Below are 19,820 nucleotides of genomic sequence, written 5' to 3' on the forward strand. Positions count from 1 at the left end.
CACCCTCTCAAGCGATAGCACCCTAAGCAGTGACAGCACCCTCTCCAGCGATAGCACCCTAAGCAGTGATAGCACCCTCTCTAGCGATAGCACCCTGTCTAGCGACAGCACGCTAAGCAGTGACAGCACCCTCTCCAGCGATAGCACCCTGTCTAGCGACAGCACGTTAAGCAGTGACAGCACCCTCTCAAGCGACAGCACCCTCTCTAGTGATAGCACCTTGTCCAGCGATAGCACGCTAAGCAGTGACAGCACCCTCTCTAGCGATAGCACGCTAAGCAGTGACAGCACCCTCTCAAGCGATAGCACGCTAAGCAGTGATAGCACCCTCTCAAGCGATAGCACCCTAAGCAGTGACAGCACCCTCTCCAGCGATAGCACCCTAAGCAGTGATAGCACCCTCTCTAGCGATAGCACCCTGTCTAGCGACAGCACGCTAAGCAGTGACAGCACCCTCTCCAGCGATAGCACCCTGTCTAGCGACAGCACGCTAAGCAGTGACAGCACCCTCTCAAGCGACAGCACCCTCTCTAGTGATAGCACCTTGTCCAGCGATAGCACGCTAAGCAGTGACAGCACCCTCTCTAGCGATAGCACGCTAAGCAGTGACAGCACCCTCTCAAGCGATAGCACGCTAAGCAGTGATAGCACCCTCTCAAGCGATAGCACCCTAAGCAGTGACAGCACCCTCTCCAGCGATAGCACCCTAAGCAGTGATAGCACCCTCTCTAGCGATAGCACCCTGTCTAGCGACAGCACGCTAAGCAGTGACAGCACCCTCTCCAGCGATAGCACCCTGTCTAGCGACAGTACGCTAAGCAGTGACAGCACCCTCTCAAGCGACAGCACCCTCTCTAGTGATAGCACCTTGTCCAGCGATAGCACGCTAAGCAGTGACAGCACCCTCTCTAGCGATAGCACGCTAAGCAGTGACAGCACCCTCTCAAGCGATAGCACGCTAAGCAGTGATAGCACCCTCTCAAGCGATAGCACCCTAAGCAGTGACAGCACCCTCTCCAGCGATAGCACCCTAAGCAGTGATAGCACCCTCTCTAGCGATAGCACCCTGTCTAGCGACAGCACGCTAAGCAGTGACAGCACCCTCTCCAGCGATAGCACCCTGTCTAGCGACAGCACGCTAAGCAGTGACAGCACCCTCTCAAGCGACAGCACCCTCTCTAGTGATAGCACCTTGTCCAGCGATAGCACGCTAAGCAGTGACAGCACCCTCTCTAGCGATAGCACGCTAAGCAGTGACAGCACCCTCTCAAGCGATAGCACGCTAAGCAGTGATAGCACCCTCTCAAGCGATAGCACCCTAAGCAGTGACAGCACCCTCTCCAGCGATAGCACCCTAAGCAGTGATAGCACCCTCTCTAGCGATAGCACCCTGTCTAGCGACAGCACGCTAAGCAGTGACAGCACCCTCTCCAGCGATAGCACCCTGTCTAGCGACAGCACGCTAAGCAGTGACAGCACCCTCTCTAGTGATAGCACCTTGTCCAGCGACAGCACGCTAAGCAGTGACAGCACCCTCTCAAGCGATAGCACGCTAAGCAGTGATAGCACCCTCTCAAGCGATAGCACCCTAAGCAGTGACAGCACCCTCTCCAGCGATAGCACCCTGTCTAGCGACAGCACGCTAAGCAGTGACAGCACCCTCTCTAGTGATAGCACCTTGTCCAGCGATAGCACGCTAAGCAGTGACAGCACCCTCTCAAGCGATAGCACCTTTTCCAGTGATAGCACGCTAAGCAGTGACAGCGCCGTCTCAAGCGATAGCACGCTAAGCAGTGACAGCACCCTCTCCAGTGATAGCACACTAAGCAGCGATAGCACCCTCTCTAGCGATAGCACCCTCTCTAGCGATAGCACGGTAAGCAGTGACAGCACCCTCTCGAGCGATAGCACCCTGTCCAGCGATAGCACGCTAAGCAGTGACAGCACCCTCTCTAGCGATAGCACCCTGTCTAGCGACAGCACGCTAAGCAGTGACAGCACCCTCTCAAGCGACAGCACCCTCTCTAGTGATAGCACCTTGTCCAGCGATAGCACGCTAAGCAGTGACAGCACCCTCTCTAGCGATAGCACGCTAAGCAGTGACAGCACCCTCTCAAGCGATAGCACGCTAAGCAGTGATAGCACCCTCTCAAGCGATAGCACCCTAAGCAGTGACAGCACCCTCTCCAGCGATAGCACCCTAAGCAGTGATAGCACCCTCTCTAGCGATAGCACCCTGTCTAGCGACAGCACGCTAAGCAGTGACAGCACCCTCTCAAGCGACAGCACCCTCTCTAGTGATAGCACCTTGTCCAGCGATAGCACGCTAAGCAGTGACAGCACCCTCTCTAGCGATAGCACGCTAAGCAGTGACAGCACCCTCTCAAGCGATAGCACGCTAAGCAGTGATAGCACCCTCTCAAGCGATAGCACCCTAAGCAGTGACAGCACCCTCTCCAGCGATAGCACCCTAAGCAGTGATAGCACCCTCTCTAGCGATAGCACCCTGTCTAGCGACAGCACGCTAAGCAGTGACAGCACCCTCTCCAGCGATAGCACCCTGTCTAGCGACAGCACGCTAAGCAGTGACAGCACCCTCTCAAGCGACAGCACCCTCTCTAGTGATAGCACCTTGTCCAGCGATAGCACGCTAAGCAGTGACAGCACCCTCTCTAGCGATAGCACGCTAAGCAGTGACAGCACCCTCTCAAGCGATAGCACGCTAAGCAGTGATAGCACCCTCTCAAGCGATAGCACCCTAAGCAGTGACAGCACCCTCTCCAGCGATAGCACCCTAAGCAGTGATAGCACCCTCTCTAGCGATAGCACCCTGTCTAGCGACAGCACGCTAAGCAGTGACAGCACCCTCTCCAGCGATAGCACCCTGTCTAGCGACAGCACGCTAAGCAGTGACAGCACCCTCTCAAGCGACAGCACCCTCTCTAGTGATAGCACCTTGTCCAGCGATAGCACGCTAAGCAGTGACAGCACCCTCTCTAGCGATAGCACGCTAAGCAGTGACAGCACCCTCTCAAGCGATAGCACGCTAAGCAGTGATAGCACCCTCTCAAGCGATAGCACCCTAAGCAGTGACAGCACCCTCTCCAGCGATAGCACCCTAAGCAGTGATAGCACCCTCTCTAGCGATAGCACCCTGTCTAGCGACAGCACGCTAAGCAGTGACAGCACCCTCTCCAGCGACAGCACGCTAAGCAGTGACAGCACCCTCTCCAGCGACAGCACCCTCTCTAGTGATAGCACCTTGTCCAGCGATAGCACGCTAAGCAGTGACAGCACCCTCTCTAGCGATAGCACGCTAAGCAGTGACAGCACCCTCTCAAGCGATAGCACGCTAAGCAGTGATAGCACCCTCTCAAGCGATAGCACCCTAAGCAGTGACAGCACCCTCTCCAGCGATAGCACCCTAAGCAGTGATAGCACCCTCTCTAGCGATAGCACCCTGTCTAGCGACAGCACGCTAAGCAGTGACAGCACCCTCTCCAGCGATAGCACCCTGTCTAGCGACAGCACGCTAAGCAGTGACAGCACCCTCTCCAGCGATAGCACCCTGTCTAGCGACAGCACGCTAAGCAGTGACAGCACCCTCTCAAGCGACAGCACCCTCTCTAGTGATAGCACCTTGTCCAGCGATAGCACGCTAAGCAGTGACAGCACCCTCTCAAGCGATAGCACGCTAAGCAGTGATAGCACCCTCTCAAGCGATAGCACCCTAAGCAGTGACAGCACCCTCTCCAGCGATAGCACCCTGTCTAGCGACAGCACGCTAAGCAGTGACAGCACCCTCTCAAGCGACAGCACCCTCTCTAGTGATAGCACCTTGTCCAGCGATAGCACGCTAAGCAGTGATAGCACCCTCTCAAGCGATAGCACCCTAAGCAGTGATAGCACCCTTTCTAGCGATAGCACGCTAAGCAGTGACAGCACTCTCTCCAGCGATAGCACGCTAAGCAGTGACAGCACTCTTTCTAGTGATAGCACACTTAGCAGTGACAGCACCCTCTCAAGCGATAGCACCTTTTCCAGTGATAGCACGCTAAGCAGTGACAGCGCCGTCTCAAGCGATAGCACGCTAAGCAGTGACAGCACCCTCTCCAGTGATAGCACACTAAGCAGCGATAGCACCCTCTCTAGCGATAGCACCCTGTCTAGCGATAGCACGGTAAGCAGTGACAGCACCCTCTCGAGCGATAGCACCCTGTCCAGCGATAGCACGCTGTCCAGCGATAGCACGCTAAGCAGTGACAGCACCCTCTCTAGCGATAGCACCCTGTCTAGCGACAGCACGCTAAGCAGTGACAGCACCCTCTCAAGCGACAGCACCCTCTCTAGTGATAGCACCTTGTCCAGCGATAGCACGCTAAGCAGTGACAGCACCCTCTCTAGCGATAGCACGCTAAGCAGTGACAGCACCCTCTCAAGCGATAGCACGCTAAGCAGTGATAGCACCCTCTCAAGCGATAGCACCCTAAGCAGTGACAGCACCCTCTCCAGCGATAGCACCCTAAGCAGTGATAGCACCCTCTCTAGCGATAGCACCCTGTCTAGCGACAGCACGCTAAGCAGTGACAGCACCCTCTCTAGCGATAGCACCCTGTCTAGCGACAGCACGCTAAGCAGTGACAGCACCCTCTCAAGCGACAGCACCCTCTCTAGTGATAGCACCTTGTCCAGCGATAGCACGCTAAGCAGTGACAGCACCCTCTCTAGCGATAGCACGCTAAGCAGTGACAGCACCCTCTCTAGCGATAGCACGCTAAGCAGTGACAGCACCCTCTCAAGCGATAGCACGCTGAGCAGTGATAGCACCCTCTCAAGCGATAGCACCCTAAGCAGTGACAGCACCCTCTCAAGCGATAGCACGCTGAGCAGTGATAGCACCCTCTCAAGCGATAGCACCCTAAGCAGTGATAGCACCCTCTCTAGCGACAGCACCCTGTCCAGCGATAGCACGCTAAGCAGTGACAGCACCCTCTCCAGTGACAGCACTCTCTCCAGCGATAGCACCTTAAGCAGTGATAGCACCCTCTCCAGCGACAGCACGCTAAGCAGTGACAGCACCGTCTCAAGTGATAGCACCCTCTCTAGCGACAGCACCCTGTCCAGCGATAGCACGCTAAGCAGTGACAGCACTCTCTCCAGCGATAGCACGCTAAGCAGTGACAGCACCCTCTCCAGTGACAGCACTCTCTCCAGCGACAGCACTCTCTCCAGCGATAGCACCTTAAGCAGTGATAGCACCCTCTCCAGCGATAGCACGCTAAGCAGTGACAGCACCCTCTCCAGCGATAGCACCCTCTCTAGCGACAGCACCCTCTCTAGCGATAGCACACTCTCCAGCGACAGCACGTTAAGCAGTGATAGCACCCTCTCTAGCGATAGCACCCTGTCTAGCGATAGCACGCTAAGCACTGCAAGCACACTTTCTTCTGAAGTTGCAATCCAAAGATCGGCGGAGACAGCCGTGGCCTCATCTACAATTGCTGCATCAGCAGCAGCATCACTGGGGAGCTTAGCTGCAGCAGTGGCGGCTGCAGTATCAGGGGGATTCGTACCAACAGAAGAAGCTGCACAAGCAGCGTCCTTTGCTGCGGAAGAGGCGGCCACTGCTGCATCTTCATTTTCTCTTGGGACAATAAATGCAGCTGCGGCAGCAGCAGCAGCAGCTAATGCAGCAGACTCAGCTGAAATCGCTGCAATTAGAGCGGAGGAAGCATCGCGTCGGGCCAACGGGGACTTGGTAGCACTTGCGCTAGAACTCGCCGAAGCAGCAAAAAAAGCAGCAACCATTGCGAGAATCGCTGCAATGACAACCGCCTTAGGAGCCAGTGATATGGCTTCTGGACTCACTGCAGAAAATGTAGCATCTCTAATAGTTGATGCAAGAAGGGCAAACCGAGAGGCTGAGATGGCAGCACGAGAACTCGAAGCTTTACTCGATTCAGCGGAGCTACCGGCAGATGTCGAGGCCAGCGTCAGACAAGCTATAGAAGAAGCTCAAAGTTCAGCTGTGTTGCTGGAACAAACGGCAGCAGAAACTCGAAATGCGCTGGACACGGCCCAACTATCGACGGCGCCAAATGAAGGAAATTTACAAGCTGAGTTAGCCAGTGAACTAGCTGTCCTACAAGTACAAAACGCAGCACAAGAAGCAGTCGCGGCCGCACAGGCCGCGGACACACCGGCAGAAGCTGTCCAAGCGTCAAGAGAAGCTTCCCTGGCGGCAGCGGCAGCGTCCCTGGCAGCTTCGGCGGCGACGGTTATCGGGGCAGATACTGAAACGGATCTAAGCGATCTCATCGACAGCGCCTTTGACAGCGCAGAAGCGGCAAATCGTGCGGCTTTACGAGTTGCAAACGGAGAGGCGGAGCCACAGGAGGCAAGAGACGCCGCAGCGAGAGCAGCCGACGCGGCCCAAGCCGTGGCCAACGCGGCAGAAGCGGCCTCGTCGTCCGGAAGGATTGAAGCGGAAGCGGCGAGGGTTTCGCTCGACGCGGCGGCGGTGGCCAGACGAGCGGCCGCGGCGAGACCGGATACATTTTCCGACATCTCGGCAGAATTTGTGATGACATCCAGAAGGGCGGCGGAACTTTTCGGAAGTCAGTTGTCATCCATGCTGACGCCTGAAATGTTAGAAGCGATTCGTGATGCGGAGCAAGTGGCCTTGCTGGCAGAAGCTACAGGCATCGTAGCAGGAAGCGCTGACAATTTCGAGGACGCCAGAAGCTTAGCGAGATCTGCCAGCACCACGACACGAACAGGGATAGAGCTGATGGAAAACCTCAGGGACAGAACCACACTTAGCCTGGCGCAAGAATCTTTAGTGGTCGGCTTCGTAGCTTCGGCTGCGGCTATAACCGCCACGGGCTCGGCGGCGGCGGCCGGATCGGGGGCAGAATCGGCAGCCAGAGACGCATTAAACGCCGCAGCCGAAGCGGCGGGCTCCGCCACCTCACTGAGTAACGGTGAAGTTACCCTGAACGTGACAGTAAACGCCGGACTTGCGGCATCTCTCGCGGCCAATAACGCAGCCGACGCGGCCCTGGCCGTATCACAAAATGGCTCCGACCTGGAAATGCAGTTGGCTCGCCTGGCGATGGAGGCGGCCGAAATAGCCTCCAGGGCAACGAGAGCCGCGCAAACTCTCGCCTCCGGTCAAGCCACCGCGCAAACGATAACGGACGCCCGCCAAGCGGCCAGAGAAATCGACAATGAGTGGAGGATGTTTACAAGGAGGCTGCAAGACACGGTGACTGGCGCTTCGCAGCCATGCACGGAGATTATTCTGGATCCGCTGGCCATCCTGACTGTGGGGTCCATAGGACAGGTGTGCACTGACTTAACCAGACAAGCGGCAGTGTTGGCCGTGACCGTCACCACGTCGGGGCGTCGCCTCAACACCGAGACGGACACGATGCGAGCTCTGGCCACAGCGACGGCCTCGTCCGCATATAACGCAGTGCGAACGGCAGACGCGTCGTTAACCAAGGCTACGTTTGTAAACGGCGCCAACGTACAGACGCTCTCGTTCACCGCCACGATTGGCGCTGTTGTGTTCGCATTGCTTTTGTGAAGTGTGTTTTAAAAAACAAGGATCTAGTTGAGTAGGCCATCTATTTATGTTTGTGATCAAATGTTTGTCTCGTATATATCATTTATTCAATTACGCTGCCTATATATATATATATATCTATAAATGTTTTTATCTGTTGTTCTGAAAGTCAGTGCAAACAAAACAGCGAAGCGCACGAGTTGCGCTTCGACTTCCGCCGTGTTGCACTATAGAGTATTTTGCAATTGTATGTAAGATAAAAATTGAAAGAAGTTTGACTCTTCCACTTCTCAAAGGATTATCTGTGTTTGCAAATCCTGCACTTGACTTGAAAATTGCTCCCTTCATTCTTGTCTTGTGTTTTTGGAGACACTAGTTGTCCTATCATAAGAAGTCGCTCTTTTTTCCAAACAGTTCCTGAATACCATAGCAACCTAAATTATTGTGTACTTTGTACTCTTATTTTCACCGTTTCAAATTTAACACATGTATTTAAGTATTTGAACAAAAAATGAAAAGTGGATTAGTTGGTTTTATGTATATGACTGAGTTAATGATTATTAAACCTATTTATGGACTTAAAAAATTGGGTGTTTGTTTTCTTTAATATGTTCGCCCCATATCTCAACACCGTTGCGGAAGTAATACGTTGTTCTTCAGACCAATCTTAGTTTTACAAAGAATAGCTCAGACGTTTTTTACATTGTCAACATCAATAATCAGGCCAATATTGGAAATTAATTTGCTATAAACAGCATGCCCTCATGAGGAAAAGCAGTTCAGAAGATGGATGGATGTATTACTCAGAACATTGTTCAGAAGCTGTTTAAATTACACAGTAGAGAGTTTCAGTCAATACAACATATACGAGTATTTTAGAGACATGTATCGTGAATATATCCAACCTGCATTATAGACTGAAATACTCATGTATAATCTGTATAAAGTCTTTTTTTTTTTTTGGGCATGATAAGTTTGGGTAGAAAGCGAGGCTTGCAATATGGACAACCCATGTGGGTGCTGCAACTTTGTAAAGTGCAATAGCTCCAACTAGTAATTCAGAAATAATAAATGGAATTGTTGTCATTTCAACTGTATACATGCAAAGATGCAAATAAACAACTACTAAAAGTGTGAAAAGATTTATTTTTATCAGTCCTAAATTTGATTGGAGTCCCTGCTTTGATATAATATTAATGTCACAACCCGTGTGTCTATGTCGCCATGGTTTCTGTGTACTCGCCCCTCCCCTTCTGTGTCTATTCACAGTCACCTGCCTCTTGTTACCTGTCGCATAATTAAGTCCTGTCTGCATGTCACTCCCTTTTCGGATTGTTCACGTCTTACATCTCTTGTCTCGGTTCTGTTAGTCTTGGTTCCTTTCTGCGACTTGGTTTGTCTGTTCCCTTCATAATCCCTTTTTCCCCCTCAATAAACCCTTGTCCAAGCTGCATTTGGTCGCCCTGGCTCCATTCAGATCGTGACAATTAAGAGTCTGGGTAATCCTAGGCAAAAATATTGCAGTATTACGGTATTAAAATTGTAGTATTCAAATGTCCTTTTAAATAAAGTCACACATTTCTTTTATCCATTCTTTTTAAACAGAATATGTAGATTGCATGTTACGAACCATGTAACTTAAGTTGAAAAACAAGAAAGAAAAGGAAAGAAAAACAATCATTAACATTTTTCTTCTTAGCAAGTCACAATGTCTGATTACTGGTGAGCTATTTTTAGCACTCTTGTTGTTATTAGCGTTGTTAAGGACACGCCATTACTTTTCAGAAAGTAGAAGAATAAAGTCAATTGGATGTAATCAACTTCAAAGGTCACTCCTTCACTCAACTCTGAAAGCAGCCCTCATATGATTGCTTAGACGTCACCTCAAAATAAATAAATAAATATGGGAATGAATCAATAAATATCACAAAAAAGAATATATACTGCCAGTATTAAGGATTATTGAAACCAATGCAATCAATGAAACCATGTTAAACTGGCAACTAGCCCATAACAAACTTGTTTTGGTCCAGCATGGGTGTGTGTGGGAGAGTTTGTCTGTCTGTCTGTCTGTATGTAACTGCACATTCTATTCTCCTTGAATGTGCCAAGCCCTGGGCACACACCTCGAAAAAACCGGCAACAGCCAAGAAATCCACGTGAAGAATGCTTTTGTCTAGATGCTTTTGTGTGAAACAGAGGATTGAGATTTTATTCTCTAAATGGAAAAAAACTGTGACAAAAAACATTCTCATAATCGTAACAAGTAAGATCCCCCTTCTCAAGAATAAGTTTCTTGGGTCTTTCATGAAGTTAGAGTGAAATAGATGTTTTACTGAAGGCCGTCACCCTTCTATGGGACGCCCAAGCTTGACTTCAAAAAGTCAAAAACTCATTCCAGAGTGAGTCAATGAATATTTCAATGGAAGTTGACAGCACTTACTTTGCTGGATGGCCACTTGTTTCACATGTTTGCCAGCACTTCTATCTCAGATGAAAATATTCTTTACTGATTTGACTTCCTTATGGAATTTAAGGAGACATGACTTGGCAATCTTTCTCTTCTTTGAGCAGCTCAGAAGGACTTATTGACTCCTTTTGACAGTTTTCGACTGTTTCTGTCAGGGACAATACAACCAAGTGTTTTCATTTTAAAATATGTACATTTCTGATTCCAAGTCATTCAGATTGAATTGAACATTGTTTCTCTTGGCTACCATTTTAGAATAAACAAATCACTTTTTGTAGCAATTCCAATTTATCATCATGTCATGTTATCATCATAACCCTTTGATACAACAGTGGATGAAGCAATTTAATTTTCCATGCAGAACATACATTTTGGGAAAGAACAGATGCTTACTGCAGCAGCATGAGGTCCTCTTGTTCTTGACTCAGGTAAAATGGGAGGGGCTTGAAAAGATTGCAGACACACTGACCACAAATGTGTTAGCTGTGTGACGTTTGCCAAAACACGTTTACTTATCAGAATTCACTCTGACCTTTGTACTTGCCTCTTTTGTATGGTTTATGCCAAGACTGATAAAAAATGATACAACGTGCATTTTCGGTTTGCATGTGAGTGTGTTGAACTATGCCTGTAAGAAAAAAAATAAGTATATATAATTAGGATTTGATCAAATTTATTTAAATGAACAAACTAATGCAGATGACAGACCAACATAACTTTGAGACTATAAATCAGCACTTGAGTACCCCTGAGATGTCTTTTCTTTTTTTTTTTTTAAAGTATTTTAAATTGAAATCTAAAAAAAAATAAATAACTTTCTATGGGCAAGGTTATTCATAGTAAGCTGATTAAAAATAGCTCATAAGGGTCCCAACATTAGAACAGTTTAAAATGAAAATAGTCTGAAGACTAAAACCATCGCGACGAGGCTGATGTGACGAACATGACGATGAGTAAAAAGTTGTTTTTGTCAGGTGATGTCAAGCTCCTCTACAAAAAGCTTATATCGTACTGTGACATCATTATTGAAGTGTTGCATCTCCTGTTCAACTGGAACATGAGGCTCTACCATTAATCACAGCTATGGTGACCTGTGTAACTCTACGACACGCATGTTTTCAAACATCTCCTTCTATCTAGTGGATCCAGACTGCTTGCTCACGCATTCATATGTACTCCCCTAAACACACACACACATGCACACAGTCAGATCTGAGTCTTCCTGACGTTACGTGGCGGTACGGGCCCAGCGTCTGGACACAGCCAGAGTCGCTCAAAGTTTGGCTGCCATGAAATTGATGTGAGGTCTGACCAGAGGGAAGAGAGGCAGGCTCCTCTTGAATTCAGTCATGTCCCGGACCAGCGACGGCTGCGGAAACACAGAGAAAAAAACAAATCCATCTTTGAAGATCCTCTTGACTAGTTGTCACATTACCGGAAACAATTTGAACATCCAAACAAAAAGTCCCATTAGTGACTCAAAAACAAGATTCATGTGTTCACCTGGGGCAGAGAGGGTGCAGGGGCCAAGTTGACATCGTTCTGAGCAGGAAATTCTCCAACCAGGGGACCTAAGAGACACGGTGAGGTGAGGTCAGGTCAGACTGAGCCGTGTGGTGTCTTTCCACTTGGTCACGTGACTGCAGATACTTACAGGTGTCCATCTCTCTGGACAACACGTGAACTGACATCTTGTGTCTTTTAGGAGCGTTCAGGGTTAGTCGCTCCTGTGAAGGGCACGCAAAAATGAAAATGAAACTATAACCACTAGTCTGATTTTATCTTATCGTGTGTGTATGGTTGGTTGATTTACTTACACGGCAGAATTGCATAACGTCGTCTTTAGTTAACGTCTTCAGATGGGCCACCTCAATGTTATCTACGACACAAAGATGAGAGTGTCATTCAATCACAATGTTGGTATTCTTGGAATCATTTTGTCTTACAGTATACACTTTTACCTATCAACAGTACAACGCAATTTAAAATAAATAAATAAATAAATCTTGCACATCGTGAAACTAATACTGCTCTTTTGTTCCACCATCCCGGGCTTTAGGCAGATTAACGGTGAATGGACAACCATGACAAGCCGCAGAGTGTCTAATATCCTGCTCCCTCTATCCAGAAATGTACTCAACGCGTAACATGAGCAATACCTGAAGAGATCAAAAGGTGAGGAGAACGTTTGTAGCGTTAGCTCACCTCGATCAAAATTATACTGTTGGGAGATAATCTCTCCCCAGTACTTGGCACACTCAGCAGACAGCTTTTTGGGCTTGTCCAGGCGGCGGATGGCCAAGGCCTGGATGTGCTTCTGGAAGGCTTCCTCGCTCATCTCTTCCACCGATCTCTCCATGGTGCAAAGGAAGGCCTCGATGCGGCTCTCCAGGTAGTGCGGCGCCTTTTCAGACTGGATGATGAAGCGAAGACCTTGGACCCCGTTAGCCCGCCTTGGCCCGCTGAACACAATGTAGCCTTTGGGGTACAAAGGAGTAATTGGGTTAAAGTCTGAAACACTGTTAGAAAAGATATCAGGCTTCTCACCCAACTGCTCTTTAGTTCTTAACGTGTTGAAGCACGGCTCGGAGATGATCTGACAGAAGAGCTCCAGCAGCATGTTCTCGTGGGTCGTCTGCATGTCGGTCTGGTAGTAGATCTCGATGCCGCAGTTGTTATGCACGTCGTTCCTCTGCTGATAAACGTACCAGCCACCTGCCAGGAACATGACAATATTCACTTTTTTTTTTTTTTGCATGATCAAAAGAGAAGCATTGCAATGGCTCGAGGATGAATCTTTGTCGTTTAGAACTTTTTCTGGATAGGCATGATGGAAGCCGCTGTGCTCATTGGAATTCTCAAAGCAGCAAAAAAAATACGATTATTTATGATCTATTATGAATTATATTAATACGTGTGCTATTTTGGGCTCAATGACATCAATTCACACTTGTTGAGCATGAGTCTCCTTAGGTGGAATTTAGAATTTAATGGAAGCTTCTTCAAGTGTATGACTGCGTCACAGATGACGCGAGCATGCAAGAGGATGTGAGGGTCCTTCTCCGTGGTTGCAGTGGAGACTGGCAGGCTGTTGATTTTGTGAGTGCTTTACTGGAGTGTGAAGGAGTACACGACTTACCATCTGGAACTTGTACCTCTCTGTAGCGGATCAGTTGGCTTGGTAGGAGAGGTTTTGTGCGTGCGTGCTCAATCAGAGTGTCCTCCACCATTTGTATCATGCCAAGAGCAGACTAAAAACACGGCAAAGAAGGCAGAAAGAACAATTGGAAAGTTCTACAGATACAAAACATCAGGCAACCAAATTTCCCAAAATATAATTTTCCATCATATTTCTGCTTGAATGCAAACAGCAGAAATGATCATTTGTCCTAAGAAGTAAAACACAAACTAACCTCCTTGGTGATGTTGCCGTGAAGAAGAGCTTCGATATGTAACCGAGACAACAGCTGAGGTATGAAAGCCCTGAGGCGCTGGAGAGTTACATCTGGAATACAGATAATAGTTATTTGAAGAGCAACATACAGTATCTCAGTATTTCTGAAAAAAATATATTAAAAACAACAACAACAACAACCCAGCAACAATCATCTCACCCTCAAGAGCATCTCGGAGTTCATCTTTGGTCCAAGCCACCTCAGTCATGAGTAGACGAAGGTAGTACATGGCGTGCTGGTGTGGTTGTTCTGCTCTGAAGTTATTCAAAGACCTCATGTACTGCGGAAAGAAATATTTTTAAAAAATTAAGGCAATTTCCTGGCGAGAGCACAGCAATGGTGAGAACGCCAATGGCGATTACCGCTTCCTTGATGATGTCAAAACGCTTCTCATCGATTTCAAATGTGGCCATCTTCTCAATGATCTTCTTCAACAGGATGTCTTGCTTGTCATTGTAGCCTTTAACAGAAAGCTGGAACAGTGACAAAAAAAAGCCGATTATTTAACAGATTCCTCAATGTCAAAATGTAACTTGAATCATTTTATAAACTTGACGGTTATCTCTTGTGGGATGATTGGGTCTGGAGACAAGACAACCGAATCTGATACAGCCAGCTAAGGGGATGAAGCTGTTCATGCATAACCTTTGTTAAGGTCAAATACATTCCAGCTGATGTTTAAAAAAAAAAAAAAACATTGTAGATTATGAAGCAAACCATCCCATGGAAACAACAAAGTGAGCAGGGGACAAGCAATCAATTTGACTTGCACACTCGAAAGTCCTTAAAGTTCACAGCACTTGCTTCACTTTCCCGCGGGACTCAAAAATCTTACTTACAAGGATGGCATTCATCCCTGAGCCTATGCCATACACCAGCCCCGCCAGGCGGGCTGCATATGTATACTCTCTTAAATCATCCTTCAGTAACCTGAGCAACAGGTAGGTCATATTGCAGTGTAGCGGATCTGCATATAAGTAGCGACTACAGAAAGAGGGAAAGGGGGAGGGGGAAAAAAAAAAAGAATCAAAACAACAGACAGTGGATGGAAATGAGAGACATTGCAAATATGAGAAGATTGACAGGAAGAGTATGTATATGCAGCCTCATGACTGTCCCGCACAAACATCAGGAGAAGCCTCACGCTTGCTTATTTGGATAGTTTCACAGCACAGGAACAAGCCCGAACTGAGGCACAAATAAAGGGATTCAGAGGAATGAGTGTTTCGGGAAGATGAACGGGGGGAAAAGATAGACGAAGGATGGGAAAAAAAAATCGGGATAGAACAAAAGCTATACTGACACCAGCCAGGTCTCGTTTATGCTGGCCAAATATGTGCTTTTATTACAATTAACATTGAAGAAAAAGTTGGCCATTTTTCACAATTAACGCCATTGAGGCCTGGCTGAGCCACGATAGCCCAGTCGGGGGATAGTGTTTTGGTTTGGGATGCAACATGAATCTTACAACGAGGGAATCAGAATACTTACATACATCCCATAGACGGTATTTTGAAGGTCATAGTTCAAACCAGCTAGCTCGGCTGCATATGCATACTCGTTGAGGGAGTCCTTTAGGAGCTCCAGGTATAAATAAGCCATGTTACAATGTAATGGGTCCACGTACGCAAACGGGCTGTAGAAAAATAGCAGGGGGGTCACAGAAAGAAAGTGCATTTACAAATGACAATTATTTCCCTCTTTGACCTAGGAAATAAAATGCAGCAAAACCAAATATCACGCACACAATGTATTCTATCAGGAAGTGGAAGTTTTCTTGGAAATGCTTTCTTCAAATCATTTTTATACTTCTGGAAATCTTTGACCGAACAAATATTTTTGTCACGCGCTGGCAGTATTTGAATGAAAACAGATGTTGTAACTTTTTTAACAGTCAGCACAAAACAAAGGAGAGAAAAAAAAAAACCCACATTCTGCGCAATTAAGCTAATGCTGAGGAAAAAAAACAAAAACATTCTGCGCAATTAAGCTAAGGTTGATGTAACAGAAATGGAGGAAAGGGACAAAAGCAACTAATAATGTGTAATTAAATTGTTGTGTGGGCTGATAGAGGTCATTTAAATGGGTAATTTTGCAACCTTTCCGTCAGCCACCAAATAATTACATACCTGAAGAACTCAAAGTTCAGACACGCTTTGGGAAGAAAGAATTTGTCATCCTGCTTGAACCACACCTTACTCATTGCTGTGTCCTAAAAAGACCACACAAAAATAAAATGTCCTCAACCTTCTTTTGGCAAACAGAATCACACAGTGGATTTTTTTTTCTTCCATGTAATCTCCAGTTAAAATCAAGCTTCTTGTGTACGTTAATGATAAGTGGCACTCCGGTACTCTGACGTCAAAACACAGCCGCCGAGCCGCAACACACTTGCCTTGATTAAAGCAGGGACTGAAGCAGAGTCTTTCTCAAGAGGATAAATTTCCAAGTTGGTCGGGATGAACTCGTTTTTCACGGGTAACTTGAACTTGCCGTTGAGGTCAGCGCTGGCCCATTTCTGCAACACATACGTGATTGAACGGTCTTAACGTGATGTGGTTCATCAAAAGCATTTATCTCAAGAAGAATTTGACTGCCAACACATTGATTATGATTGCCACTGTATTTGCAAAGATTCACCATGATGGTCTCCACGGATATAGGCTCCTGCTTGTACTGCGTCCCGTACCATTCTTCTGCCTTGTCTGTTTCACCGTCAAATGACTTTGACACCAAAACAACCCTGGAAATCGAAAATATTTTCGCAACTGATATGTGACATAACGTACACTCATACTTACTATTGCAGGAATTAATGTGTTAATAAGCAATTTGGTGTTGCAGCTAAATTAGCTGTACAATGGTTAAATATATGCATGAGTATTATATTACTTTCTATCTACATGTGTTGCTCCACCATTTGTTTTCAAATATCCTGTATTATAATATTGCGCTAACCTAACATATTCTGGTCTCAGCTTGTCCAGCACCATCTCAATCAAGTCTGGCCGAAAGTCTTCTAAAAGGTACTCTGCCGCAAGAACCTCTTCAAGAGGGTAATACTGAAAAAACAAATAAGACATGAACAGAAATATACTTGTGTGGCAGAGTCCATAAGTGAGCGTCAGGACAGGAAGCAGGACCACCTACGTGTAGTAAACCAGACACTTTGGAGGTATAGCCACGGGGTCGCTCCTTGTCTTTAAATCGGAAAGCTACCTTGTTCAAATCCTGCAGAGAAAGACAGAATCAAAATCATACAAATCGATAGCTCAAATTTCGTGTCAGTGAGATATATATACATGTTGTTTTTTTTTCTCACAATATTTCTAAAAAACTGTAATTACCTTGCACTCCTGAAACACCCATTCCTGAGGTCCCTCTGTGCGCAGCTTCTGGATATACTGGAACATGTGAAAGATAATGTCTTCCACGTGTACTGTTGGTGACACCCACATGAAGAGGTTATTTTGCAATTAAGATTCTTCCGCAAACACCAGACTGGAGAACACGAAAGACTGCTTACAAAGGCCTTCTTCTGTCAAGTCAACATTGATGATGAAGAACATGAATCCTTTGGCTCCTTCTTTTTGGCCTCCAACAAGTGTATTCACCCATCCTTAAAAGAATGACAATTTCACTACTTAGGCATCCAATCCTAATAATAATATAGAAATATTTGAATGCTCATATGCTGAAACAGTATCCCTGTGAATTCGTTTGGTGTGCCCTACCTTTATTTTTTAGTTCGGATAACAAACTTCCCGGTCCTTCGTGACCTATGAGATGTCCCAGATAGTGTCCTGGGTTTGACTTATAGTATGTCTGCAGGTCTGGGATGGGGAACGTCACGTACAGATTCCTTATGTCTTTTATGGGCACCACTTTGTAGAATTGCTGGCACAGCAAACAGGGAAAATAAAAATTGCTTTTTAAAATGTTATCTAAAAAGTCATCAGCAAAGGCAAAGAAACGCTGCTCACTTTGAGATATTCATCTTGAAAGGGGTGATCGGGAAATTCCGGGATAGGCACGTTCTTGTTCTCTACTTCTGCAAATAACTTGACCACCATAGACGTCAGCTCATCTAGGGATTCTGTGGGTAAGGAAAAGATGGTCTTAGGCCAGATGCTCTTTACCAAATATTGTGCTGTAAATCACATAAAACATTTCCTCCTCAAAAAATAAACTCTGACCTCTTCCTAAAACACAGAGGCCCATTAGATTAGAGGAGTAATACGTAGAGTGAAATTTGAGGAGCTCCTGGCGGACATCAATCCCGTCATTAGATGGTCTGGTCTCAAGGGTCAACTTGTTTCCTAGAATGGACAGGGCACATCATATTTGCTTCTTGAATACAATACTATATTTGTAAACGAGCCAAAATGCTATATTGTGGCATTACGTGACATTACATGATGCTAACCTGTTCCAAATTTACTGAAGGGGTGATGTGGGTTGCCAGTGGCCTTCTCGAGTTGAAAGAGTCTCCAAGCATCATTCATCAGGTTCTTGTCATGCTCAGAGTCCACAGCATTCACTTCGCGGTCCTTACAGCTCTCGTCAAAGAGCGGGCACAAGAAGAACTGGGCAAACCTAAAGATGACAATATGACACAGATCATTATTCAAAAAATGCTTAGTGACAATAAATTGAAATTGGGAATGCCATTTTAAACCATGAGAGAAAATTATTTTTAATTACCGTCGAAAATTATTGTTTTTGAAAGATGAAATAGAATCAAATAATCCTTTACCTATCGAGAGCTCCTTGTAAATGTTCATGAGACACATCAAAGTAATAGTTAGTGTGCTCTCCACTGGTGAAGGCATTGGAGCTGCCAGCATGCTCACTCAAGAACTGGCTGTACTCATTCTCTTTTGGGTATTTCTTTGTGCCCAGGAACAGCATGTGTTCACAAAAATGCGCCAAACCGGCGATGTTCGCCGGGTCAGATAAGGAACCTGAAATTTAAAGGTAGAAGGATCACTGAGGCATTTTTCCATATACTGCAGATGGTGGGTATACCACATCGAAATGTTCTTTATTTCTTACCAATGTGGACATCCAAAGCAGCGGAGGATTTGTCTGTCGTTGGGTCACTGATGAGCATGGCCCTCAATCCATTGTTAAACTCCAGGCCTCTGTAAAGTCGCTTGTCCTCTGGGGAGCGAATGATGTCTGCGACCACACTCTTCAGAGCTGGGTCAATCATTCTAAGTGGAGAAGATGACACCAGCCTAGAATAGGAAGGATGTATACAGTATGAGCACAGATATTCATACATATTCAAAGCCCAATTCTAATGAAGTTGGTAAATAAATGTTAGGCTACATCGCCCAACCCTAGAACAAACCTGGTCGGTCACGTAAGTTTTTATGAGGTCAAAGTTCCTTAGGGTGGAAATTGGAAGGAGGTAGCCACCTCTTAATTTACGTTAATATGAAATTGTGAAGTTGTGTGAGTACTCTTATTAAAATAAAGACCCGTGGACATTTGCCAATAAAGACCCGTGGACATTTGCCTTTAGATTACGAGTAATACAGCATTTATTGATCTGAACTGTGAACTCTGGTCCAACTGAAGACAAATCACCAGCCAAGGTAACAAATAACACTATGGACATTACAAAAACATCCGTCAGCAATTTAAGATTAAATTTTGCAATTAAAACACTTTCGAGGAGAGGGGGCTGTAGTGGATGCGGGGAGCCGCCCACTGGAATGAAAACCTGACTCATCAATAATGAATGGCAGTCGAATTGAGTTCTATGAAATACACACAACATCCTTGCACCAAACAGGATGTAAGTCAGATCATTTAAGAAGAAACACAGAAAGTGTTTAAGATGGAAAGCGAAGATCAACCACCCGGCTTAACACGGCCCCGACCGGTGTCTGTAGCGAGGACTAGCTAGCGTGACTTCATGCAATAACAACACATTTACTTTTTCTAACGCCATAAATGGCCATGTAACACTTACGCAAATCCTTTGTTGAGATAAGGGCCGCTTCCTACTGCTTGGAAATATTTCGTGCACTGTGCCGTTCGATTGATACACTTAAACATACTTTGCATCCATGGACAACAAACCTTGCCTTTTACACCGCCATCTTAGTTCAGACAATAAGAGTCGATCCCAGATGTCATCGAGAAGTTGTGCAGGGTGTCAAAACGCCTTATTTGTTTTTGTAACAATGGGGTATAACTTTAAAGGGCATTAAAACGTGTTCCGAATACGCGCAAAATACTGCAAAGTAATAAAATGTGACTTACGCGTGTATCGATTATAAGGCCTATAAATCGAGTGTAATGGAAAGATCTG

The 19,820-nt window shown here is 46.4% G+C and overlaps 2 protein-coding genes across 5 annotated transcripts; one reads left to right on the plus strand and one right to left on the minus strand.

The window, feature by feature from the left end:
• Window positions 1–4,759: 4,759 nt before the first annotated feature.
• Window positions 4,760–8,695, plus strand: LOC147049824 (uncharacterized; the record flags this gene model as incomplete). The annotated part of the gene is made up of 1 exon (XM_085922574.1): window positions 4,760–8,695. A coding segment is annotated over one exon (2,832 nt), but the record flags the coding sequence as incomplete, so codon positions are not given.
• A 1,538-nt stretch (window positions 8,696–10,233) lies between these two features.
• ide (insulin-degrading enzyme) lies at window positions 10,234–19,815 on the minus strand. 4 transcript variants are annotated; one of them, XR_015067363.1, is made up of 27 exons: window positions 19,479–19,815; window positions 18,551–18,735; window positions 18,252–18,459; window positions 17,922–18,091; window positions 17,692–17,814; window positions 17,479–17,591; window positions 17,230–17,392; window positions 17,022–17,114; window positions 16,843–16,934; window positions 16,646–16,726; window positions 16,454–16,557; window positions 16,136–16,238; window positions 15,891–16,013; window positions 15,625–15,707; window positions 14,987–15,131; window positions 13,858–13,968; window positions 13,655–13,775; window positions 13,454–13,545; window positions 13,180–13,291; window positions 12,588–12,755; window positions 12,246–12,518; window positions 11,858–11,919; window positions 11,695–11,767; window positions 11,544–11,611; window positions 11,353–11,409; window positions 10,585–10,668; window positions 10,434–10,504 (listed from the first exon to the last, which is right to left on the minus strand). XR_015067363.1 is itself a non-coding variant. In XM_085921572.1 (26 exons), the coding sequence occupies exons 1-26, from the start codon at window positions 19,571–19,573 to the stop codon at window positions 10,663–10,665; spliced, it is 3,024 nt and encodes a 1,007-aa protein (XP_085777698.1). In that variant the 5' UTR covers window positions 19,574–19,815; the 3' UTR covers window positions 10,234–10,662. The 4 variants fall into 4 exon arrangements, 3 of the variants coding, with proteins under 3 accessions (XP_085777698.1, XP_085777700.1, XP_085777697.1); XM_085921572.1 differs by having other exon boundaries at window positions 10,234–10,668; XM_085921574.1 differs by lacking the exons at window positions 10,434–10,504; window positions 10,585–10,668 and having other exon boundaries at window positions 10,697–11,409; window positions 19,589–19,814.
• Window positions 19,816–19,820: the final 5 nt, after the last annotated feature.

The sequence above is a fragment of the Syngnathus leptorhynchus genome, chromosome 10, assembly GCF_054491065.1.
Source record: "Syngnathus leptorhynchus isolate UIUO chromosome 10, UIUO_Slep, whole genome shotgun sequence".
In the NCBI taxonomy this organism is placed as follows: domain Eukaryota; kingdom Metazoa; phylum Chordata; class Actinopteri; order Syngnathiformes; family Syngnathidae; genus Syngnathus; species Syngnathus leptorhynchus.